This window comes from Tympanuchus pallidicinctus, unplaced genomic scaffold (genome assembly GCF_026119805.1).
Source record: "Tympanuchus pallidicinctus isolate F22 unplaced genomic scaffold, pur_lepc_1.0 scaffold13, whole genome shotgun sequence".
Taxonomy (NCBI): Eukaryota; Metazoa; Chordata; class Aves; order Galliformes; family Phasianidae; genus Tympanuchus; species Tympanuchus pallidicinctus.
In genome coordinates this window covers 3496263-3522840 of record NW_026294648.1, presented here as the reverse complement: position 1 = coordinate 3522840, position 26578 = coordinate 3496263, and the positions used below count along the sequence as shown (strand labels likewise).

The 26578-nt window shown below is 40.7% G+C and overlaps 1 protein-coding gene across 10 annotated transcripts in view; it reads right to left on the bottom strand.

Moving 5' to 3' along the window:
- Positions 1-26578, bottom strand: part of GRIA3 (glutamate ionotropic receptor AMPA type subunit 3) — a 144175-nt gene that overhangs the window by 53506 nt on the left and 64091 nt on the right. For all 10 annotated transcript variants that reach the window (XR_008204141.1, XM_052673028.1, XM_052673027.1 and 7 more), the window contains 3 exons: positions 21057-21244; positions 3435-3488; positions 1768-1929 (listed from right to left, as the gene is read on the bottom strand). Coding sequence is in view for 9 of the 10 variants with exons in the window: in XM_052673028.1 (XP_052528988.1) it covers positions 1768-1929; positions 3435-3488; positions 21057-21244 (404 nt within the window). In the remaining variant the exon portion in view is untranslated. The remainder of the gene's footprint in view (positions 1-1767; positions 1930-3434; positions 3489-21056; positions 21245-26578) is intronic.

Below are 26578 nucleotides of genomic sequence, written 5' to 3'. Positions count from 1 at the left end.
ATGCGTATCATCTTATTGCAAATTTGATATAAAGCCTTAGGAAGTCTGCACAGAACAAGGCATACCTGCATGTGCAGATCAAAATGAAAAAGAAGTGCAAAGGTAGTACTGTGAAGGTTATAAGCAGCCTCTCTTACTGAGTTTTAAATGACAGCAGTTTACAAACTTTCATTTGGTGTGTGTGGTGTTCCTGCTCCGACTGTGCCAAGGCACAGGCAATTTTTGATCCTGCCCTCTTTTACCTCTTCCTGTAATCTTGCAGTCCTCACTCTCTCCTCTTAACTGTCTTGTTAGTTAACAAAGATTATATCATATTCCACAGAACAACATAGGATGTGGAGTTAATTTTATCAGGCATTTGTTCTTGTGCTAAAAAAAAAAGAAATTTGCAATAGCTGTCCAATCTAGCACTACATAGAATTTACAGTGATAATTTTTTTCAGCAGAACGCGTCAATTGTCCGTAACCTTAATGCAATCCCTTCCAAGTCATGCCAAGAGAGCTATCTAATTTTCTACTTTATTTGAATTCTGCTTATAAATGCATGAACACGAAAAGAAAAAAAAAGAGAGAGGGAAGGGAAAGGCTGATAAAATGCGGAATAAATTAAACATCAGGGCTTTAATCTCTAGGCAATTTTATTTCCTAATCAGAAATATTGTACATCAATTTTTAAGTATGCTTTTTGTCTGATTGACAAATATTGTGCACATTTCTATAATGAGCGGTACATCTGTGGAAAGGTAATACATTCTCTATGTTTGTATGATACACTTAAGATTATTTTTTAAGGATAGAGAATAATTTTTCCCTCAAGGTAAATTGCTTTCAAGTGGAACAAAATATTCCCAGGTTAACTTCCTATCTTTCAGAGCTTTTAAGGTTAGTACAACACTTATCTTCACTTCTGCCTCGCTCCTAGAAAGCTTTAGAAAGCGGGAGTAGTTTGTAATCAACAGGAAGGAACACACTGAGCCAAGCCCTGTTTGCCTTTCCTTGCTTTCTCTGAAATGCCAGCAAGGCCATGGGATGGCATGAGATAATTTTCCTTCTCCAAAGAAATCGTGTGATCTCAGGGATGGAAGAGACTGCAGTGAAGTGTCCGGTCCACTCCTTTCTTCTGAATTAGGGCCACTCTGAATAGACTATCCCTGCTACGTCTGTTAAACCCACTGCATTTAAATGCACTGTGAAAGAGGCCCCTTGATCTCCCAACATACACATTACTGCACTTAGCACCACTTATGTTTTTTTCTGTGTTTATTACAAGTCATCTCGAATGCCAATTCAGCTGAGTGCTTCCTGTCTGAGCACACATTTGATTGTGTCTATATGTGATCAGAGAACTAAACTCTGCCAAAACAAGGGTGAAGGCAGTCGCACTCAACTGTCGGCAGTTGTTTGGTGATCAGAACCATCCTTGGAATAGTTGTGGGGCAGCTCAGACTCTATGCCACCAGTCTCCAGGCATGCGATGGGACCTACCAACGGGTAGAAGGGGTGCTACCACCTTTTAAAGACGTTAAGGTAGTTTAACATCTAAGGTAGTTTGGGCTTGGCCATGCCATCTTTCTTGGTGGCTGGACTAGAGAGCAGTTTCTAGCATCATTTACCTTACAGTATGATGTATCTCTGGAAAATAGCTGATCATTTTATTTTTTATACAAACAGGCTATGCACTGGAGGACTAATACGATTGTTAAATAACAAATAATTGCTTTAAAGTAACTCATTTAATCTCCACCGTTGACAGAATAAAATAAATACCTTTAATGGTGAGTTTTTGGCTTCTGGGAATTCTCTTTCATCGAGCCTCACCCAGCGTTGTAGAAACTGCTGAACCATTGGGTTTTCATTATTAACTATCTGGAATCCAGTAACATTGGCACCTCCATGCATCACCCTCTCCAGCACAATATCTGTGAAACCCTGGGAGGACAGGTAAAAAAACAAAAATTGTTGCCATCTAAATCGCCTTTTCTTTGTCTCAGTTTTACCTGCTAGAAATTTGGCACAAAAGAAACCACTGAATTTCGTTCTTGCTGGCTGAAAACATTCTGCCACGGAGACCATTACTAACACAACAGCAGTTGGGATTGTGATAGCAGAATTTGTAAATGTCCTAAGGTTTAGACCTTTGCAATGGAAAACTGCCCTGCCGTGTTACGGCTGCGTCGCACGTAACATCCACTGGTCAGAAAGAAAACAGCAGGGAAGCCTGAAACACCTCTTCCTCTCCTCCTTGTCATGGTGCAAATCTGTCCAACATCTCACTTCCATTTGAACAGCAAAGCTTCAGTGCTGGGAACAGAAAGCCACTGAAGAGGCACGCTGTTCTGCGGAGGCGAGGCACGAATCTCCTGGCCAGGCAGCCGTCAGTCAGCGCACCGCTTAACATTTTGCTTTCAAACATAATGGTAGGATTCTCTCCCACTCTCTTGTTATTTATACCTGTGGCAGTAAATTGGTGTCTTTTTGATTAGCGTGACTTGATTGCAGTCATGTTTACTTGAATGCCAGTGCTTACACATGCTAAAAGGCAACTCAGAGTAAGAACTCACGTGTTTCTATGCACACTCTACAGTCTAATCAGTCAGATCACGACTGATCGTTATGAAGCAAAATGGCACATTTTAAAGTGGTGCAGTACTCATATTAAGTAAGGATATTTTTAAATTTGTCTTGTTTTAATCAGATCAAAACATGAATACGGAGAACATTCTACCAAGTGGGATTGCTAACTCCAAAGTGTGATCTTTGGAAGAACATTTTTCTGCTCACAGCAGACACGGAAACCAAAACTAGATTCTGCAAGGATCCACTACAATATGACACTTATTCTAAGGAACTCTAGTGGATTCAGTTTCCAAGTCATCACATACACCCCTGAAGGCCAATTTTAGATTCCAGAAGTAGCCCCAATACAGATAAAAATGTCTTTTTTTATCCTGGTAGGTCAATACACATGCTGTCACCAACCCACACTCTCACTCTGTAATAAAAACGAATGGCTGAACAGTCTGGCCATTTCACTTGGTGGAATTATTGTTTTAATTTGCTGCTTTTCATCACTTATTTTATACATAAATATCCTACAATTATTTTTCCTAGAGTGCTAAATTTCAAATGTGTTACATAGAAGATTATGGTAACCAAGTGTCTTATTTATGAGGACGCAAATTAGTGGAAAACACATAATTAAATCATTACTTTAAAATTAGTAGAGGATATTAGCTGCTTACATAAAATGCAGACCATAATTGACTACAAATGGCTATAACCTACCAGTCCCAGTATTTACTGAAGTTATTTCTCATAATCCAAGAACTCACTCAGGCATTTTCTCTACTGCTGATTAAAGTTGACACAACCTGAACAGAATATATTACCCTCTCAACCTTAGCTATACTTGTAATGAAGAAAAAAGTTCTTACCAGGTTTGCTAACATGTAGTGATAGCCTCTAGAATGTTTGCCAAGGATTACAACCTGTGTGAAGAAAAAAATTACGTTACTCAGTGTAAGAAAGGGGATGAGTGTCAACCAGTAAAAAAGGGGACAGAAAATGAATATTTTTGCAATCCTCTATGCCCAATCCATGGGGAGCATGAATATTACACAGCTGACTTTACAGACATGATGCAGTCATACGCATTTTTAAAACATGGGCACTACACCAACCAGACTGACCCACAGGGCTGTTCTCCATTGGAAATGACCTTACTTGGCAATCTCACCCTTGTGACCACAGTGTTTCCTCGCTGACCATACTCATTTTAGCTCTCACTTCAATAATTTCTGCTCTGCAATGAGGTAGCAATATATCTACTTACCTAGTAAACTCACTGTGGGCTGTGTGAGAAGCATATGAGACAGCCCAGCCTCTCATTCTGCTTACTGAACTGTGCTGGCAGAGGGGGCTCTGATGGCACTCCTTGTACAGGGGGTTTCTTGCCATGAGAGCCCTGACCAAACCTTGTCATATATGAATGCTTAATTTCTTCGTTATATGCAGTGACCTTCATTGTCTTTTGATGGAATTCAAACGGACTGAAAACGTGTCACTTCCAACGCATCTAAGTGGGGATATTTGACCTTACACGTTTAGTCAAAATTTGCACTAAGTACAATGCAGCACTTCCACTAAACCAACATCTCCTGCCCTCCCTGACCCCAGCTGGCTATCTCTGCGTGCAAACGGAGCCATTAAATGGAAAAGTAAAGAGACAGAAAAGCAGCAGGCTGAACTGAACAGCTGGACTCTGCAAAGATGAAGAGGACAAGCCAGAGCAGCGCTGGCTGGCAACTGAGTTCTGCCATCCCATGTGCTTCTGTTGTCACTCCAGTAATACTTAATACTGTACTTTTATAGAAAGGAGAGAAAAAACTCCCCGTGTTCAAGCAGCTGGCTAATGGCTCACCAGTAACAGCTCCTGTGCAAATCATGCCACTGCACTTAGTACCGTTCCCCTGCCTTCAGGCTATAGCCTCAGTAACATCCATCTCATTCCATCTAGTTTCATCTAGGAGAAAGAATTTAATTAATGAATGTGGTGATAACGTGTGTGTCAGGACAGAAACCAACTCAGACTTTTATAGGGTGAACTACTGAAAGTTAGAAACAGCAAACCTAGCTCTGACCACACACCACAGCTGTATCACAGACTGTACCAAAGAGCAGGTCAAGCGGTCAGGTGATGCTTTTCGATGGACCACTTATGTCCTTGCTAAAGTGAGATGACATTTGAGTCACTGCCTTTGGATGCACAGAAGAGCCTCTTAAGGTTCTTGATTAAATTATTAAGTTCCCAGTTGTCTCTTTGGGTTGCCTTGTCCTTAATAGATGTCATTTCTTTCGAATTCACATTTAATTCTGTAGGAATTTGCATACTTCCAGCAGTCTGAAAATAAATTGCTGTTCTGGTCCTCTTGAGAACTGTATGTACACTCTGTTGGTACGAAGCATCTGCCTTCCTACACTCACACTTGTTTTCTATGGAAATGTGCAGGCTTCCTTCAGATCATCTGGCGCGCGCGCTATTTGCATAATGAATTCTCTGTGTGTTTAAATTTCACCTTAATGGCAGCGCTTTCCTCTTAAAAGGTTAGAGACAAAGAGCATAACAACAACAATGTGCTTTGCCATTTTAACCTTAACAAAAAATAAGAAAGCTTTTACAGATCTACCCAGAAATGTGGTTATTTAAGAGAAAATACCACGACAGATGAAGTCAGGGGCTGTAAGGAAAACATTCATGGAGCTGCTACAGGCATCTGGAGAAATACTGCACATAGGAAATGTAGGACTCATTAGCATAGATCAGATTCAACTTCTATCTCCTCTATTGTCATGCCTCCAAAATGCCCAGAATTAACTCTGTTCAGTTCCTTAGAAAGGTCCAACACACTACAGCCCTGTTTTAATTTGTAAAGCATCTTTCAAAAACGACCTGTTACTGTTTCTATTCTTACAATCAACCACGTTAGTTCATAATTATTTAACTGGACCTTAGCAGTGCTTTTAAAACTCACTACTCATGCTATCCTAAATCTTCATGAGGGCAATTCTCCTCCCCCTGCCCCTTGCTTTCCACCTCTACCAACTGCCCAGCGTCCTGCAGGAGCTGCTGGATTAGCGAGCCTAGCAGAAACAATCACAGACATCAGTGTTACTCCTTTGGGAGTACAGGGATGGACAAAGCTTTTTTTTTTTGAAGAAAGAGAGCAGGAATATAAGCAATACATCTCATCAACTGCTTAGATATTGTGAAGCTTATATAGAAAGTGAGATATTGAATAGTGGTGGTGAATAGAAAGCCAGGATTACAGGACAAGGATTTCACAGAGCTACATGTCTTTGGTAAGTTTCACTTCCAAGACTTAATATTGCTTTCACTTTGACTGAAAGAAAAACTTACAGGATTTTACATTGAACAAAGGAGGAGGAAAAAAAAGACGAAACTATCATTAATAACTCAGACATCTGATCACAAACAATTGTTGCTGTGTAGATAAAAAGAATGTAATGTCGGGTTTGATACGGAGCCAAAAAAAGTTTGTATTTTTAATTAACTCTTTGAATTTTTCCAATTAATTAACAGAAAATCCAGAGAGAACATAATTAAAATGTACCTCATGTTAAAACAAAAGTCACAGACTGCTGGCATCCTGGAAGTGTGGGCCTATATGCCAGATTTGAGAAATTAAATCAGCATTGCCAATTTCAGTCTTTCATTTGCCTGGGGAAGTAATTTTTTGAATGAAAGCATAAAGAACATATTGGTTTTCACTGCATCAGCCATAATGATAACAAATAGGAAACTTAATTTTTTTTGCCTTAGCTTTTAAACTTTTCTTACAATTTTAGAAGGGTCTTTGGGCTCAAAAGAAATGGAGAAGTGAAAGAATAGCGCAGGTTTGGGAGGTGGAACTGAGCAGTCATATTTTCTCTTTTAAAAATTACCACTGGTTTGTCTTTGACTCCTGGATGTAAGAAATCACGAACAGCTGAGGTTGTCGGGGCCTCTGGAGATTGTCTCTTCCAACAGCCTGGCTCAAAGCAGGACAGCTAGAGCATGCTGCTCAGGACATGTCACATTTTGCACGTCCCTGAAGACAGAGATTCCACAACCCCTGTGGGCAACTTGTTCCAGTGTCTGACTACCCTCGCAATAAAAATGATTTTTCTTATGTTTAAACAGGATTTCCTGCATTTCAGACTGTGTCCTTGTCTAGTCACTGGGCACCACTGAGACTCAAACTCACTGAGACTGTCCAAAAAGTGTCTAGCTCTTCTTCAGTCCTCCCCATCAGGTATTTATACACATTATTAAGTTACATTCTGAGCTTTCTCTTCTCCAGGTACACAATTCCACTTCTCACAATCTCTCCTTGAGTGCCACATGCTTCAGTCCCTGAATTATCTCACGGGCCCTCCGTGGGACTTGCTCTAGTGTGTCTCTGTCTAGGGGGCCCAAAACTGTACATAGTACTTCAGGTGCAGTCTCACCAGGGCTGAGCAGGGGAAGGATGACCTCTGCTGTCTGCTGCCAACGCTCCTCCCGCGCAGCCCACAGAGATGTTGGTCATCTTTGCTGTGACATGCAGTGATGGTCGTGTTCAATTTGCCTGACAAGGCCACTGGACACTTCTCTGCAGAGCTGCTTTCCAGCCAGGAAACGCCAGGAAGACCCTGGCACCTGATGCATGCCTTCCTATCAAACAATCCTTCCAATTTTGTAATAACTGTAAGCTTATTAAGAATGCCCTTTGTCCATCATTAAGATAATTAATAAAAAGTTTAAACAGTATTGGTTCTTAGGGTATCCCACTGGCAACTAGCTTCCAGCTGGACTCGGTGTTGCTGATTACAAGCCTCTAAAGCCAGCAATTCAGTTTTCAGGCCATCTTGCATAAAAGTTCCCTGACTTGATACTGTACTGAGGTAAGTCTTCATTGCTCCAACCTTCGCCACTGGTCTCTGGAACCAAGGATTCCTGAAGGCAATCTCACCCGTAAAGACTGAGGTGAGGAAAGCACTTCTAGACTTGATTAGCTTCGGTGTAGCAACCCTACACTACAACATACCAAATCAGAAAAGGCCTAGGACTGCTCCTGCAGTGTTGTCTCTGTGAGCATTGAGTTTAACAGGTGTCACTGAAAAGTACATGCTAGGAGGATACGCTTGCGTTTTTACGTAGACAAGTAGCTATCATGACTTTGGCAGCACTGTAAGGAAAACGAATAAGAGCTCATCTTCCCTTCACCTGAATTGATCCGGTCAGTTCAGTCTTTTTAATCAAGGTTTTTTTCTCTCTCCTTATTTAGAAATGAAAAAAGGAAGAAAGTAAATTAGATCACAAAAGTACAGACTACCTCATCTGCAGCTCAAAACCCTGGTAGTTTATGAGTTTATTAGATCTTTCAATAAAATACAATAGTGATGCTGACTGGCAGTATTGTCACAAAGAAGGTCTAAAGATTTTTCCCTTGCTTTTCATTTCTGACAAGTTAAAGAAATATGCCACTTAAATGGAGTGGCAGGGAGAGATCTGACCTGCTGTAATGCATCTTTCCATTTCTAGCATCTCTGTGAACAATGAGGTAAGTTAAATCCAGAACTCTTCTTTCCTAGGTTTTAAAAAGGCAGTGAGAAAAATGAGATTTCCTATAAGCTCAGAGTCAAAAAGGAGTTTTGTTATCTTTGTTGAAGTTATTTATACATTAATTTGGGTCACAGTTTTGCAAAAAGCCCATGATTAACTTCAAGCATATGAGCATGTCTTCTGATTTTTAAGTCTACTTTTACATTTCTGAGGACAGGAAAGCTTAGCTAGCTCCATATGAACAGCAATGTCCCAGTACGCCTTGCTTTCAAAATACAGCTATGACAAAGCAGTGGCACAATTCTTTCTTCTCAGCGGCAAACAAGCCAAAATGTTCTGTGTTCAAGGAATGGACATGTCTAAAAAATTCCAACAGCAACATCAGGATCAGCTCAGTGTTGATTGTTCTTTGTGGGAACAGCATGGACAACAGGCCCTGGCTATCTCAAGCATGGCAAGAAACGTCTTGCAGTCCTAAATTGCTACTGCCTGCTCTCCTGGTTAACACATCAGGTATTTTCTAGCTTGCAACCCTATTGATAGCAACATTTTACATCTGAGGATGGAGTTATATAAAGCTCATCTGAGACATGAGCAGCTCCTACTTGATATTGGAATAAACAATTGAGAAGTCATGGCAGCACCTCACTGGACCAGAGGCATTGACTAATTTGGTCTTCAAGACCCAGTTTAGAAAGGAAAGGAGCAGAATATCAGTGTGACACTCCAATTAGTTCAATAAAAGTGAAAGCCTTCAGAAGTTCTTATCATGAGTTGCCCACGTGGGCTTGCAGTGATTGTACATTGGTTCTCAAAGGAGGCTGCATTGTTAACAGCAACGTAATTATTGTGGGAAGTGTTGTCATGTGTGCAAAGGCAAAAGATCTGGTGCAACCTGGTGCATTTGACAGGCATACACAATCATTCCTCATTGTCTTTACTTTGCACAGATCGCCTTTTGTCATGTAAATTTTCCAGACCAGAGTAGGATAAATTGGAGAACAGAAGAGGATTTTCTTCACATAACCAGACGGCAAAGTAAAAATGAGATCCTTTGCAACCTCAGCAGATACATTTACTGCAGTCTACAGTGCCTTCTCTCTTGTTTTACCACTCACACACAGAGCCCCTGCCTAAAGAAAGAGTTCCCTTTGAGGATTCTAATCACAAGACATGGCAGGGGCTGCCCTGAGAAAAGTTACAACAAATAGCATGTCGGCATCTTTTTTATGTTTATCACACCAACAGCACCAGCACCAACATACAAAATTTCAAAGGAACCACAGTACTGTTGTGGCAAAAGAAGCATCACAGCTAGCACTGGTCTTCTTACAGCCAGACAGATAATACTTATCCTGGCTTTAATTCCATAGAAATAAAGCCATTTCCACACAGGGTACAAATGACTTTCTTTGTACAAAGGGTCAAATCCTCATAATGATAACCACAGTGCAAACCCAGTGAAGGAGATTTATTTCTTCACTTAATATTAATGGGATGAAAATCTGGCCGCTAGGGATTGTGAGGCTGTAAAATATGCAGTAAACAATGATTTCATTTATATGAAGAATGAGTACTATATTAAATTTGAGTTAAATATTAAATGAAGAATGTATTAAATATTAAGATGAAGATTCTACACACGTATTGTTTGTTGCAGATGAAAATAATAGCATATACGGTTGAGACTAACTTATGCACCATTTCAGGGGCTTCCTGTTCTTTAGGGAATGTCACAAATCCATAGGCAGTCTAGATTGCTGGGCTTTTTTTTTTGCGCAGCGTACAGATCTAACTTGTGTGCAGTTGATACCTTTTACGTTTGTAACCACACCTCAAAACCATAGTCCTATCTTTCTCTATAGCACACATAGTAAGTATGGGCTTATAAAACATTAGTCAAACACCCTTCAGCCCTTTGCAATGTATCTGTCGTGGGGAATAATCTCCTAGAAGGCAGGAGTCTCCTACTAGAAAGTACAAAAATATGCGTGGTAAAAGCAAGGATCTGAAATGTATTTGAAGCATTTCGTTAATATTTTTTCTTTTTTGGTCCCCCTCTGTGTGTTTCTCTTCCCCGTATTTCTAACGGATGTTTATCACCCCAAGAGTAAAATTTACTTCTAGACCATCTCCGTACCGATGATGGTCATACATGTTAGTCCTTGGAAAGCAAGGCAACCAAAACCACACGGTACTTCCTCCTCTCTCCAGAAAGCTACTCTTTCTTTTCCCACATCTAATTTGATGTTTGCTGTCTGAAGACTGCAGACTGTGTAGTAGAATATCCTTTTAAATAATGCATAAAAGATTACATGAGAAATTACAGAGGCAAAACATTACAAACTGCAACACAGGTTCTGTGGGCATGATATTCTCTCCTATTTTTTTTTTTTTTTTATTGTGATAATAAAGTTTTCTGTGAATTTTCTGTGTCCAGAAATAATTTTCCTTGATGTGACTTAGCAGTATTATGAGATCAACTAATCTGATGGCATAATCATTGTTAAAAGACATACAGTTCTGCAAAAGCATCCTACTCTGGTTTCTCTTCACTGAGATGGAGAGATTTACGATCACCAGTAACTGACATTCATAATCACAGTTGTTTACTCTATAAGCTGAATAACATTCATTACATAAACTTTTCTTTCTGTCAGAATTTCTTCTTTATTTAGACAGATGAGAACAGTGTTCTATCTCTCAGGACTGCATCTCTCTTTGCAAGTCACACCCTTCAGATCCTAACCTCCACAACAAAATCAATCAGGACTTAAGCTACCATTCATCACTTAAAGCTATTCCAGGGAAACCAAGATCAGATACAGAGGCTCGTTACAATCACAATGAAAATTGTAGTGTTTGAAGACGACTGCCAAAATGGCCAAAAGAGCTCTGCCTCCTACGTTCCCAAGAAGAGCTAGTTGTTCCTGTGACAGCTTCCCTGAAGAGACCTGTGCATTGTAGAATTTTTGAATCAGTAAATTCTTTGGCTTTTTGAGTGAGATTAATGAAGCAAAAATCAAACTGTATTTGGAGGAAGTTTTGGAGTCACATACAGGAAAAGTAAATCAATTAAATATGTTAACCTGCAGCAGTGATTTCCAAACACTGATCATTTTAGGAAGGAGCCCATATTTTAATTGTCTGCATAGTTCTAGTATATTCTCTGATAAAGATCTCACCTTGAAAAATGTTCAGAAATGAACTGATTTCACAGAGATTCCTGTATATTCCCATGCTGGTATTTTCACAGACTCTTCACGTCTCACAGGAAACTAACCAGAAATTAATGAAATTAAGGAAATTGCAAACCACAGCAAGTATTTTGTCTTCAGTGCCATAACTGCCTTAATTCACTACAAGTAAGCAGGCAGTGCTACTCATCAGTTGGATCTTCTCTATCTACTGGTTCAGTGTTTTGTCTTCCTCCCACTCAACTCTAACCTCTCAGGTCAGACACCACCAGAAGGCCAGCAACTGTGATCTCAGGGGATTTCTTTGCTCTGATACATTTTTGGTGTGGTGATGGACAATTACCTGGTCTGAGGCAATTCAAAGGACTCTTGCCATCAAATTCCAAACATCTTTTTGAACACAATCATGCTTTTTGATGCCTTCTTTGGAATTCTAAAATTCTTGATAACTTGAAAACTTTTTTGAAGAGTGTGATGGTGACTTACTGTATATTTTCTGAGAAACTTCCCTCAAAGCTTGAATGACATTTTTTAAGACAATTAATTTGGTTGGAGTATCTGGGACTCTGCAGAGTCTACTGATAAAAGATGTACAAAGATCTTCATCGTATTCTGTGTTCTTATTGCTTCTGAAAAATTCTGAAGCACTCAACTTTTTTTGCATTTTACCCAGTCAAGGATGACTGTCACTCATCAGTCAAGGCTCTGGAAATGGATCCCGTGCTGTGCAAGTTCACCATCTCTGAGAAGCTTTGCTAACTTGAGAACAAATATGTTGATATCTCTATTCTGAGACCCTAGTCAGCCCATAGGAATAAGAGTTTCTGTTAATTTGGGTGAACTTTTTGGTGACCATCACATGCTTTGCACTGACACACAAACGCCTTTACAACAGACATCAGTGGTTCTTGGCTTAGGGAAGTTAAGCAAATGGCTGTACGTGGCTGTACTACTACACTTGATGGGCTCTCTCCAGCAACATCCATGGCTAAACTTCCAGATTTCCTTCAGCCTGTGATGCCCTGCTCTTACCCTAACAAAAGACAGACCCATGACAGTGACAGCCCTCTTGCCTGTTAGCAGCTAGGAGTCCCTTCATTGTAGTGCAAGTCCATATCACACGTACCAAATTGAGCACCATCAAAACTGACTTCCAGACCAGCCTCCATTACTCTCAACATCTAAAGTCACTTTCACAAAGACTATTAACAACAGCAGTCATACATTTACTCAGAAGTTTCCAGTTCTTCTGCTGGAATCAGATGTTTCACCCCCACCATCTGGTGTGAAGACATACCCACATTGCTAACCACATACCCACATTGCTAACAAGCAACTCTTCTGTGATCTTCAGCACCTCACCCCTTTGACAGTGGAGATGATATCTAATTGTGCCTTTTGCCTTTCAAAATGGTGAACCCGTGCATTGGAATTTCTGAAGAGTACACTCTTGCAGTCACAGACAAACAAACAAGGTTCATTTCTTCTCATAACCCACAGAATAAATGATACTCTATTAGTCCTAACTTTTATCAACATGATAGGATGCATACACGTTGGAGGAAGAGAGGAAGAGATTAGACAAACTGAGGAGCAGCTATCATTTAAAAATACATAAATTTTCCTTCCATACCTCCATTCAGCATGTTAGGGTAAAATCCCAGTCTTAGTTCCTGGAATTGAACAGAAGACCTTGGAAAATGAATTCTGTTTGTATAAACTATCATTGCATGTCAAGATCACTTCAACTATTATTGGGATATAACCCAGAAGTGTCGCAGTAGTTCAGTCCCAATGCTCAGAGGAAAGTCTTTTGTGGGGAGGGGGGGTTGTACTGCAGAGCACTGCACTTCAAGCAGACTGAAAAACACTGAATAGCAGCCAATCTTTTTTTCCTTTTGAGCATTTCCTTTCCTCTTCAAATGTCCTATGAAATTAAGGGAAAGGAAATCAGTGCAACCTTCTCTAGGAAAGACAAGGTTACTTTTTCTTTTACTTTTTACTGTAAATGAATTCTACTGTGACTAGAATTGCATTCAATTTCTCTCTTCAATGCTTTGAAGGAGTTTGAAAGGTTTATTCTGCTTCACTATAAACAGCACTCAGCAATATTCGCCATATAACTTGGTGCATAAATCATGAACCAAAAGAGATTATGAAGAGTTAATTTATTTTTACTAGATTTAGTCTATGCAGCAGGGGAAGCCTCTTAACTCATACGAGGTAATAAAGTTGCAGTAATATTTTTCCATTCTGATTCTTTACGTGCATTTTTCCAATATAAAAGATGCTCAGGGTGTTTTTAGGCTCTGTGATGTTGCACATTATTTTATTCAACTCCTACTCCAGAGGATTGAGTTTCCAGTAGTACATACTCCATTACTGCTACACATGCACATCCCTGGTGTCAAACAAATAAACATAATATAGTAACATGAACTTTTTAAAGCATGTGCACTCTAATTTCCTCTATAACAGTTTTGCACCTTTCCAGTTAAGCCTGCAGCATGTTGGTGTTTCAGGCTCGGCTGATGTTTTCTAGCACCTGAGTCTCTACAAATCTACCCCAGGATAGCCCTGCAAGCTTTAATCTATTCAAAACACTAGAAAGGATTTGCACTGGTGTGAAGCTGGGATAAGAGAAAGGAATCACATGTGGATATGTAATTACTGGTAGCAAGTGATTTGCACTGGGATGATACTTTGCTGTATTAGGGTTGATACAATTCCAGTTGTAGTTGGCAATCAATGTATCATAGTTGTGGATCACACCTAGGGGCCTCATATTTAGCCACATCCCCATTAGGCTGTAGCTATTGGTAGCTTGTCTCACCCTGAAAATGAGAACTGCAGCATTTCAGTGTGCTATGAAGTGTGTTTGGGTACATCTTGGTGCAGAGGAGTCCTGAGAAGCACTACTGGTTCTCTTCTCCAGATAACAGTGATTTATTTCACACTGAAGCCATTAATTCCGGTTTAGTCAGCAGTGAAAAAAAGACATAAGTTCTCGTGTGCCTTTTCTTTCACTGACTTAGGAACTTCTCTTGTAAATGAACTTACAAGACGCCACAGCTATCACACTGCCTCTCGTGATGTATAACGCCTGTTTGCACAGTGGTATTGTGCTATTACCATTCATTTTGATAGCGTGTTTCCTTCCTCTCCCCTCAGTTGGTTCATCTGGATTGTTGCCAAGATGGTTGCCTTGGAAACTAATTAAGTAAAGCCTCTGGTTAGAAGCAGAGTTTCAAGCATTAAACTATTTGAGAGACAGATGCAGAAATTAAGGTAATGTCTGTGAAGACGAAAGGGTTTATCCTTTATATGGAGAAGAAAGACCTGCATTAAATGCCAGAACTGAAATAAGGCAATTTCTATACAACACTGATTTTTTAAAACCTGGAAAAGATGTGCGATCAGGGATTTTAAAATCAGACGTTGGCTAAGAAGAGGTGAAAGAAGATTCCCAGAGCTGTGAGGAATAGGGAGATGGACAGACGCAGCAGGACAAAAATCTGAGGAGTTCACATGTTGAGCGAGTTGCAGCCAGCAGTTCCTTCTCCCCCAGATATTCTCTACCTTTAAACGATTTCTTCTGAATCTTGTTTTTAAAAAGTACCAGCAAAGCTAATGAAAGACCAAATCCTGTCCCCACAGTCCAAGTGCTGCATGGGAAGCACCCATGTGTACATTTACTTTCAAAGAACATCAAATGTGGCAATGAGAGGCTATCACAAAAGGGCCCTCGGGCTTGACTTTTCTGCTGAGACTGCCAGCAAGGGTAACAATTAATGCCAGTGCAGGAGCATCTCTCATGCTGTGGACACGGGCTTAAGGGTGAGTGGGATGCTCACAGGGCTTTGCGAGGGCAAACGCAAATGCACAAATTCTGTGTGCTGAAGCTGCAGAAAAAGGCAAACTGTGCAGCAAAACGTGCCTTCACAGCTACCTATTAGCTGAAATTCAAAGCAAGGACAGTCTCTCTACGAGTAGAATGGTATCAATTTAAATATTGTCTCCAGGATAATGTTCAGGATAATGATTGACTCTACACCTGCAGCAGTGTAACTGAGAAAGGATTCTGAATCACTGTACGTTTAATGGCAATGCAGAGGTTGCCATATAAATATCTCTGTAACTGCATAACAGCATACTGCAGATGTTGTGGCAAAGATATGAAAATACCAAAAGCAGATGCATGTCCGTGCATTGGTGTGCACATTTATATCCCATGAGTTATCACAAACATAAAATGAGTAATTGCTACTATCGCAGGAAAATAAAAATTCTGACGGTGACTTGAGGTTCATATGTCTCTGGCATAGGAAATCAGATTTGCTTGGCAGAGGTCTTCTCCATAAGTCAGCATGTACATTTATGGAAGGACACTTTGCATTAATTTTTATTATTACCGATCAGATACATTTAAAACTGTTCTTTAATGCTTCTTGAACATTTTCAATATCTGTGTGCCATTACCTTGGTCTGTGGGACGACCAGTACTCAAATTGTTCAATTCCTGTCATTTGGAATCTGCCTTGCCTTGTGAAGTCTGGGTGATGGCTTTGGAGAGCCATTCTTATTTACAAATTAGAAATTCTATCCTCAGGTACGTGTGCAATGTGCCACATGTGGGGCAGATTAACCCGAGATGTTGCTTCTCTCTGCTTCAGCAATCCATCTCCAGCTCTTTATTAGTTTTACAGCAGAGAGCAGTAGGCCCTTTAGGCAGATACAGCTGTCAGTTCTGACATATGCCCATTTTTTTACTTACCTTTTGCTAGCTACAGTCCTGAGGGTAACTGACTCAAGTAGTTCCCTTTTGCTTCCCACAAGCCCAAACAAACCTGAAACTCTCTGGATGTGAGGGGAAAGAAGTGACCTGTCACTCTGCCTTAGATCCCAGTTTCAACAATACTCATGGGCATCTAATGAAGGAATGCCCTAAATATTAAGTTTCTAGTTCACTGGAAATATAAAAATGAACTGTACCACTTTCTGAATGATGTTACACAACGCCATACACACTGGATGCTCTCTCCTTCAAGTGTCCCATTGTGTTTATAGGCAGTTATTGTTGCTATTTTTGATGACTACTGGTGCAACCTAATGCTGTGTTTTTGCATTTATTTTTCTGATAAATGGCAAAGCTGTTTTGCAGCAAGCCCAGTCCTTAGTGATCTGAGCAGCTATGCAGAGGGAGAAAAACTTGGAGATAGTCTTCTTAATCTCAAACGTTCACACTCAAATGTCAAGTCACAGTCAGTGCCAGGATGGGACAGAGTTCAGTCAATCAGATTACCCTTCTTAATCCCATGGATGCTTTACTTCAAGTCATCTTTGACAGTTTCATTATCATCGTAAAATTTTGGGGACTGCATTCTCTGCTATAATATTACTTCTGCTTTGTGAGATGCCTCCACTCAGAAAAGAGATTACCTTGGAACCTAACCTATATGGCTGTGTTTGGAGATAGTACCCTTTTGATAAAAGCACACGGTCTCTGGAATAATTGGGTCTTTTGTAAAGTTTCACCATTTTGATCCCAAATGGAGTTTCTTCCTCCTTATTTTCCCTCGGGAGCTTTACTTCTAAATGGACACAAAGCCACTCTAGTCTGAAATACAGTCTGTTATCTTGGGAATAAGAAAAAACACATTTTTTAACTCGAAAACATGCCTCTAAATACACGGTCGAATGGGCTAAAGCTTACTGTTAGTTCTCAGAAGAAAATGTTCAGTTTATGAGAACAAAATATTATATCTGTCCGTGAAGGAATACAGTAATATTTTAGCACCAAGGGAAAAGAAGTGTGGGGAGCTTATGAATTTTGCATGACGTAAGTGTTGCCATCCGTATGCTTGAGTGGCCACTAGATGATTAAATTGGATATAGCTTTGTTGTGCAAGAAGTGATATGGATCCACATGGTTACAGAACTATAGGGCAAATGAAGAAACAGACGGTAACCAGGAGAATGACTATTGATTTCTGTGCTTCCTTTTAGTCCACAGGTAAGAAGATATAACTAGAGGTGATCTGGGCACGGTATCCACCTTTATGTACAATATGGAGCCACAAAAGGATTCTCTGGGATGCTGAATGAAATCAGATGTGCTACACAGGGAAACCTCAGACAAAACAGGTTATCCAGAAAGAGTGCAAACTATGGTGTCCTCCTTCTCTCCCTTTACATTCACCCACCAGGCGAAAACCTTTCATGGGTACCAGCCAGCCCTGAGGATAGAAATACCTCATAGGTTCTGACAGGCATCAGAACTTGGAAACAGTTGGACATACAGATGTGCCAGACATTAAAGGCATGTGGAATATGAAGGTCACTGTCTCACATATCTGCATGCCACTGGAGGTAGGTACAAAATATTCCAGTAGGACCTAAAGTCTCTGAAGAAAATCCTTAGGTAGGTATTTGGATTTAGGTAAGCCTACACCTTTGCAAGAGAGGTGCATCCTTGTTTGAACTGGTTGAAAAAAAACATCAAAGGAAGAGAACTGCACTCACTGACCAGCTTGACTCTTGAGAAGAGGTCACTCTTCTTTAATCTGAGCACTAACACAAAGCCACAATATGTGATTTCTGGAGCAGAGACCTGACAAGTTGCTGACCAGTCTGGTAATGTGCCTAAAAGTCTGATAGCAAACTCAGAACGTGCATAGATTGTTCAGTGGTTTATGATCCATTTATTTCTGCTATGATCTGTGTTCTTGAATAAGACCTATTTCCATTTCTCAAATCTAGGTTCCCTAACAAGTGCTGTCCTTGCAGAATGAAATGGCAGTCGCCACACCTCCAGGGTGTCTGCAGACAGTCACCTTCCCTGGGGGCAGGCACTGCTCCTGGGAGGAGCCTTGAGGATGGGCCCTGAGAAAGAAGGATGGAAAGGATAATGGTGCTGAGGCAGCCTATGGCAACGGCTGTGGGAAGTTTGTCCTTCAGATCTGTGCCACCACAGGCAGGGAGCCCTGATGGTTTCCCCTTTTCTCTTGCTGGGTATACCTGCAGTGATGTAGTCAGCATGGAGATGTTACTGCCTTGTAACTGAGCAGCCCCTATAGATTCCATGCATAGCACTAATCTGACTTTCTAAACTGCAATCAAACACAGATTTGAAATATTCAAATCCAGAGCTATCTTTCCCCTCAGTGGTATGCTATCAGCAAACACAGCTGGCTATAACGAAGACAACTCACCATTCCCTTGAGCAAACTGGAAGGCTGGGTTTAATACTGCACGTATTTGTGAAATTTTTTAGCTACCTTATGAGAAGATAACAAGGAAAGGAGATGAGATGGAACGAAATGCCTAAAACCAATAGTTATTCAGCTGACAATCTGGGGACCTGCATTACTGACTTTCCCTGCAGAAACTTAATCATTCCTCTTGAATTCCAGATTAAAAAACAAACATAAAACTCTGGAAAATGTTGCCAGAAGGTATTTTTAACACATGAGGCACCAGCTAGGGATATGCTTGGACAATTTTTTTTGTCAAGTGAATGGTCCTGCTGAAATAAATGGGATAATATGCCTATGAAAGTGTTGCACAACTGGAATCCACTTGTTGGACTTCTAATGAGACAGGATTAGTATCAAAGTATTTGTCTCAGAAGCTACATTTGGTTTGCCTTACAGGTTTTTGTTTCCTAAACAAAAAATTGTAAATCCATTTCTGATACTGCAAATTCAAACAATTTTGCTCATGAGTACCTTAAGTAAAACTAAGGGAAAATAATTATATTACATCCATGGGACAACACACGTGACATAACACTTGCATGTGAAAATGTCTGACAGGTTTGATTGCAAAGCAATGGACTGCATTCAACTGCTTGGCTAAAGCTGATTGAGTTACAAAGTCCAACCGGAAGGAGATGTTTAGATCTTTTAGAAATACTTCAGATTATTTTGGATAAAGATTTCATGAAAAGTAAGTTCAAAAGACGGACAGTGAGCATAACAACAGAGAAAAGCCTCATTTAACCATACAGGGACGGGCTATGTGCAAACTGAAGGCAAGAGAAAGGGCTATAACTATACCAAAGTGTGAGCAAACTATTGTAGAGTTCAGGGATACCTGGCAGCCCCAGCACCAAATCTTTAGTTACACAGATGCTAATAACATGAATGAAAAGTGGAATCAAACACTCAGTAAAATTATAACTTTGTCTTTCAGCTTCAAATGGCTGCAGAAAAAACGTTTGCCAATTGTTCTGCTAGATTATTTGCTTGGTGCTTGGCTTTGAAATGGTTTGACTATTTTTCTCTCACTTGCACATTATAATAAGAAGAGTGAATAAAATGTAAATGGACTTAGAAAGATCAAACAAAGTGCCCATTCTCCAGCTGAGAGTGGGCCCAGTGTTATTAATCTCGGTTTGGGTGTTCTCTTGCATCACTGAAAAAAGATTGGGCTGTAGTCTTTTGCAAGAATATAAGCAAAAGGAAGAAAGTAAAAGTTAAGTTTCTTACAGTTCATGAACTTCCCCAAAGAGAATAGTCACCATATTGACTGAAAATTACAGTGTAGAATGCAATGCTACATGTTAGTATCACAATCATTTAGCAGTAGAGTTTCGGGTCAGCATGGCCTTGTGCTATCCTCTTGAGACAAAGCTCCCTTCTCTGCCTGTTGCTGTCTATCACCAGCATCTCTGGGATCTGTGGCAGTGATTCATCCCCACACACCAGCCCTCCACCATACCTCAGGGCTGGACCAAAATGGAATATATTGGAAGAAACTCGGTGAATGTATCTTTTGCATTTCCAGGATCTGTTTATAGCAGTGAGGTCAACTTGCTACTAGTATACAAGACAACATTTCTAAAAGAATGCTAATGCTTCATGAAATTTAAATGATACTTTTGATCTATTCTGTATCGTAAATCCCAGTTAAATTTATGAGTTGGTCGTAATCAGAGGGTTTTTCAGTCTTAATACAAATGAATTTCCACATGTCAGTGATAGATAGCCACATAGATTAGGTCCTGCACCAACCCTGGCTAGGTGGCAAGCCCAGGCAGAGGCACCCTCTCTGTTTTTGCTTCCCATGATGTCTATCTGTCCAACACCTCTTCAAGCATGCTGTGCAGAGAGGGATGCAGGTATTTTGGATTGCAACCTGGCACGGCTGTGGGTGAAGAAGGCTGGGCAACAGCAAACTAGTGACTCAAAACTGGGCCCTCATCAGAAAAGGTGAATTCTATCACCTCCAATTTAGGCTTGTCAACAGCTCCAGCCGTGCAGAGGGAAGGGATTAATGTCCCCAAAAGCATTAAGGAACAGTTTAAACTTTTTGCACCGTTTGGACCAGTTGAATTTTTCATCAGCAATATTTGCATTTGAGAATTGTTTAACTGGCCTTTTATTTCCTGTCCCAGGTTCCATTTAACAAACTACACCTGCCTGGCACTCCCTGCAAGAAACCCTGGCAGTAGTAATGCTGCTCTGGTGGATGAGGCTTCAGAATCTTAACCTACTTAAAATAATACATTATTAACATTTGGAAAAAATATCACAGAGACATTTCCTGGTAAGTTACATGTAAGTACCGCCACCAACTGTGGACATCAGTGAGGAATTTTAACTTTACTAGGTAACTGGCTGGTCACTGGGACTCAAACCTTTAATTATTTAATTTAATTAAATTTAATTAATTTCTAGGAATGGACAGTTATGGAAACATTAACAAAACGTACCACTGAGAAACCACAGTTCCAGAAAGTTTCAAAAACATACCTGTTCCAAAATGGTGTTTATTCTGTCTACTTCACAGTCAATTAAGTATCTTTTTTCTTGTCGCCTGTCCATTTCCTCTATAATTCTTCTGAATTCTTGAACATCCTTTATGCTTCCTACAGATCTGGCTGTCACTTGCCAGTTGTTTTGAACTGCTGCTTCCATAATTGCCTGGAGAATGGAAAATCCTGTAGCAGGAGAGATAATGCAGCCATTTAAAATCAGAACAAAAGTAAAAACTATTTTGGATGTTTAATAAAGTGTTTGCAAAAAATACATCATCCAAAGGGACACAGACCAGCTAATAACCTGGAATTGTTTCACTACTTGAGAGAGCTACAGCGTAAGGACCAGTTTCTTATTTCTGCTATGCTACTGCCAAAGTCACTGACTTCAGCAGAACTGTTTGGTGGTATACGACTGTGAGGCGCATCAGAATCTGTCCAATATATCATATTATGACCCTCTCAGGGATGTTTATAGTCGCACTGGGGTTGATGCCAGCTGAGAATAGGAGCCTGCAGCCATTACTTGGGCAAAAGTCCATCAGTTTGAAGAGCCGGACAGAAGGGGTAATTTGCCTGTGCAGACTGCAGCAATGGGTCATTAACTGGCAAAGGTCCAAGCACTGCACAAGAATGCCAATTAAGGCATTGTACCAGCTATTGGAGCCCTGAACCATGAGAGAATATTTTACTGACATTCACTCGGACTTCAAAAAATGTTTTTTAAATACGGAGCGTAGCAGCATTAACTCCACTTTCAATGCTTCTGTTGAGGTAATACCAACTTATTCAGCAGCTGAAACAGCAGAGAGAATCAGCATGGACCAACCAAAGGCTGCACTGTGGGAAGTTATACAAGCAAACAACATTTCATTTCTTGGGAACAGCTGTGCCTGGGCTGCAGGAAGAACTCAAATCCCCAAGTGAGAGATGGTGCAACTGCATACGGCAACTTCCTTCAAGTCATGCCATGCAGGGGAGGCACTGGACATAGATTTGCATCCCTTTATTTCTGTATGTAGCTGAGAATTTGGTGAATTGCCTGTTTTGATTCAGGAAATTCAATTTTTTGCATTGTTCTTTCCAAACTGGGTAGATGCCAATCAAATATAGAGTTCATCTCCTTCAAACCCACACAGTTGTCTCCAGTGTGGATTCTGGATATAGAAACATCCACATGAGCTACACTTCTGCCCAGATAATTTATAGGCAGAACCTTCTGTCTAATCATTTGGTCATGCTGTGGATTTCTTATCCACATCCAGGCTTGAGAAGCTCAGGATGTCTTCGCACCCACAAACACCTACATAAGCATACATGTTCAACAGATCAGTTCACCATGCTCTGTGATAACCCACCCCCTGTGCTCCTGGAGCTGAAAAGACTTTGAGTTACAGAGAAGCAAAATATTCACTGTTTCATGCTGTACCACTAGCTATCTGTCATTGCAGGGCTATGCTGATAACAAACAACTTGTGCCAGAGTCTGATTTTCTGCAGCCTGCTGTAAATCCACAGCGGCCGTCTGAAGGCAGGAGTTGCACCATAGCAGCAATACAGATACAAAGAAGGAAAGGGTGATTTTCTAGACTGCAGTTAGATTATTACAATTCACCATGTGACTTCCTTAAGTCTCACGCAGATGCCCTTACTCTCCCAAGGAAACCTTCCCGATTCTTCACGCTTTTCCTCATATGAATGTGCTTTTTCACCACGATAGGTGGTGACAATTAATATGTACACTGGTTGGGAATTCTTTCTGGCATCTGCTTTCCCCTGAGACTATTGAAACAGAGGCATTTACATATGTATAGTACAACGAACTCGGTCTTCCTTAACATCATATTTTACAAACATGGCTGTGATATCTGCGACAGCATTATGATTCCATTACATGTAGGAGGAAGATCTAGGCCTGAGATACTTGCTTGGCTATAAATTAGGAATTCTGATGAGAGAGCACAAAAAGCACTAATGGGGACTTACAAACACTTTGAGTATAAAGATATGCTTTTTAAAAAAGCGATTCTAGAAAGCAATGAATATTTATAACTTTGTTTCATCATTCATATGACATGCAAGTATGAATCTTGAAGTTTCTTTAAGCAGCAGAACACAGATCATAAGTATTTTTTTTCACTCAGAATTGAAAAAAATGGTTTAACAGATTGTAAAAAAACTTGACACTTTAAAAAAACAATATCTCTTTTTGGTTTATAACATGCAAAGCTTACAAACCGTCTCAACGAAATAAATGGAAACGAACGTGCTGGAGTGCAGCTGCCATCGACTGACTGCCATGTACCCTTGTTTCATTTTTGAATCAGAGCTCACTTCATCAACCTGGAATATCTCAGAAGAAAGCTTGGCAATTTGTCTGGTTTTGTCCCACTGCATGCTTGTGTTCATGTGTGCGAGGTGGTGTTTTTGCACATATGTGTATTAGTTGTTACCATTTCGAGAAAAACAAGGTTAGTCAGTGGCCTTTCTCCTCTTTGTGAAAGTACAACAATACAATCACAACACTTCCAATGCAAAACAAACAAACAAACAAGTTGCAGAACTTCCCCATTTAACACACCTATGGCCACCATCTGTGCCGTGTCAGCCAGCTGCTGGGGATGCCTTCCCCACCATGGCAAGTGCCACTTGCCCCTCCTGTGACAACTCCCTGGGGCCCTTTACAAGCCCATTCCCTTGCTTTTCAGAAACCCCACTCAGCACTGCTGCTTGCAGAAAGGCAGTGCAGGTGCTCCTTCACAAGCATGTGTTTCCCGACGTCTGGTGCCTACTATGCTGATTGCCTTCAGCACCATTTACTGCATTTTACATTGCTCCCCATTATGTGTTATTTCTATAGACGACATGTCCAGGCTCCAGCTGTACTTTACCATTAAAAGTGCTGTTATATAAGCAGTGAGACTGTGTAAACAAAAGGACCATTTTATCTTCAAATATGAACTCTTCTTGCTCCTTAACAAAGCAATGCAAGCTGTGGCTCTTCAGGGCTACGTCTGAGTAATGAATGAACAAACGGTGCTCCCTGCTTTGTGCACATCAGTGACCAGACCTGCATGCTGAGCCTTCCCATCTCCTGCCCTCCAGCCAGTGCACTGCAGGGATGCTGTACAAAGCATGCTCATTCCAACACCCCCAGTGGTGCGGATCTCTCAGGAGTGCCTCTCAGCCCAGCCGCCCTGCAGGAAGCCAGCCAGACACCCAGCTATCTCTGCTTTGTAGCTTTCTGTGGTCTGCATCATTGCTACCCGGAAAGGCTAAAGGACTGGCAATCCATAACAGATATGCAAAGATGCAATGCAGAAAGTGTTTTCATTAATATTGTTGCTGGTCTATGCTGTTTCAAATGTTAAAGCCAAAAAAATACTTATAAGGCAAGAAAAAATGACTTTCTTCTCTGAGATGACAGCAACAAGGCCATCTCTAAGCAGGCTCACAACAACACCATGACTGAAATTCAGCGGTTGCTCATTCTATAGCTATTGATATAAACACGTACAACAGGAAAACCTCAGTCAGCCCCAAACCTGATTTTCTACTTTTTTCCTTAGTCAGACTGTAGCTATGAAGGAAGCAGGATGAAGAACACATTTCTCTGGAAGTGCTGCTGCTGGAATTGCATCCTCTTGATGAAGGGGACAGTCTCTTAAGCAGGGTCTGTGGTGACAGAACAAGGGGAAGTGGCTTCAAGCTTAAAGAAGGTAGATTTAGGTTGGATAGAAGGAAAAAGACTTTTACAGTGAAGGTGGTGAGGCATTGGAACAGGCCACCCAAAGAGATGGTGGGTGTCTTGTCCCTGGAGACATTCAAGTGAGGCTTGATCAGGCTCTGAGCACCTGAAGCTGTCCCTGGTCAGGGCAGGGAAGTTGCACTTGATGACCTCTAAGGGTCCCTTCCAACTCTAACGATCCTATGATTCGACGCCAGCCTTTTTGATGACACCATGTCCCTTTGCTATGACACCAACACATTGGCATTACTGACATACAGGTATCTCTGGCCACACGACGACAAGGTCCATACTTGGCAGGTCATACAACAGTCATGTTATGCTTTGGGAGATTCTAACCATGTCCTGCGGGGGAGCTTCACCTGTGACTGCTGAATGCAACCACACAAGTCAGTCTGATCCGTACCTACTAAAAGCACCAACTCTGGACTTAATATTCAAGTGCAACGTAGACCAACTTATTCTTGAATTATTAATGAATTAAAAAAGCTAACCCTCACCTAAACTGTCAGCAAAATGACTGGGCTGGAAGAAACTACAGCAATAAAACTCAAATAAAACAAGTGCCCAGCTTACTACTTAGTGAGCTGAAGCAAGTACTTTGATTTTTGCTGACTGAAGCTTGCAAAAAGAGAAAATATTCAATACAATTTTTCCTCAGAGCATGGAAAATATAATTTGTTGCAATGCTGTATCTGTGCTTTAAACAAGCCAGACAGAATTACATTCTGGGCAGCCCTCACTGCAGCCAGACTCAGACATACATAAGCTCAGCATCTTCACAGGAAGAAATGCTTCTGTCTTTGTCTTTCAGATAGTTATTTTGATACAAGAATGTCTGACCCTACCAGCAAAGGTGAAAAGGACATTTAACTCTTTTTCATCTGTTTATGAAGCTCACAAAACATCTCCCACACCCCATAAGCAAAATTCATCTACACAGTCTGCTCAGACAGATGAAATTCCACATAATTCATCACTGAACTTATTTAGACAACAGCAGTCGTTAATATGCCATGAGTAAATGACCACAATGGAACATCTGTAAAATCACACGAGAGCCCTCACAGATGGCACCAAAGTACTAAGAAAAGATTACCAGTGATGTAATGAACTCCTTTTCTGGATGTTCCTGGTAAGATCTTGGATCTTAACCTCCATTTAGAAATGGAAGATTATTTACTTGCAGTCCCTCTTTCTTTTTTCCTTGATGAGCACATTAGATCTTTAAGGAGTATATTTTCCTGGAAGGCAACATGGTTTTGCCTGGTGAATATCCTGAACATCAGCTTGGATCCAAACACTTGTATTTTGAATCTGTGACACGACCCAAAGAACTGAGATTCTGGCTTACGAGCAAAATTCAGGGATTTAATTGTGGGCTTACATTTGACCAGGCCAGGAAGGAGGCCATCAAGGTAAGTGTTTCCTCAAGCCAAACACAAGTTCTATGATGCCAACTTACTTTTCAAGAGTAGCAGAGGTCTGTAAGTTGAGCTACACACAGATACTCTGTGTGTTTGGAGCTGAGCCTAGCACTAATATAAAGCAAATGGGTCCGCACAACACGTGTGATTAAAAACCAGCTACCCAACTCAAATCCTGCCCTATCGTTCAAAGTGCAAGCATGTTAGTTTGGTAAGCACCCTTTGCACAGCCTGCATCTGCTCAATGATATTACAGTAGGGGAAGAAGCAATGAATGAACTGCTAAATTAACCACCAGAAAGAGATGCGGCAACTGAGCGTTACACTGGAATGCTCTCTCAGT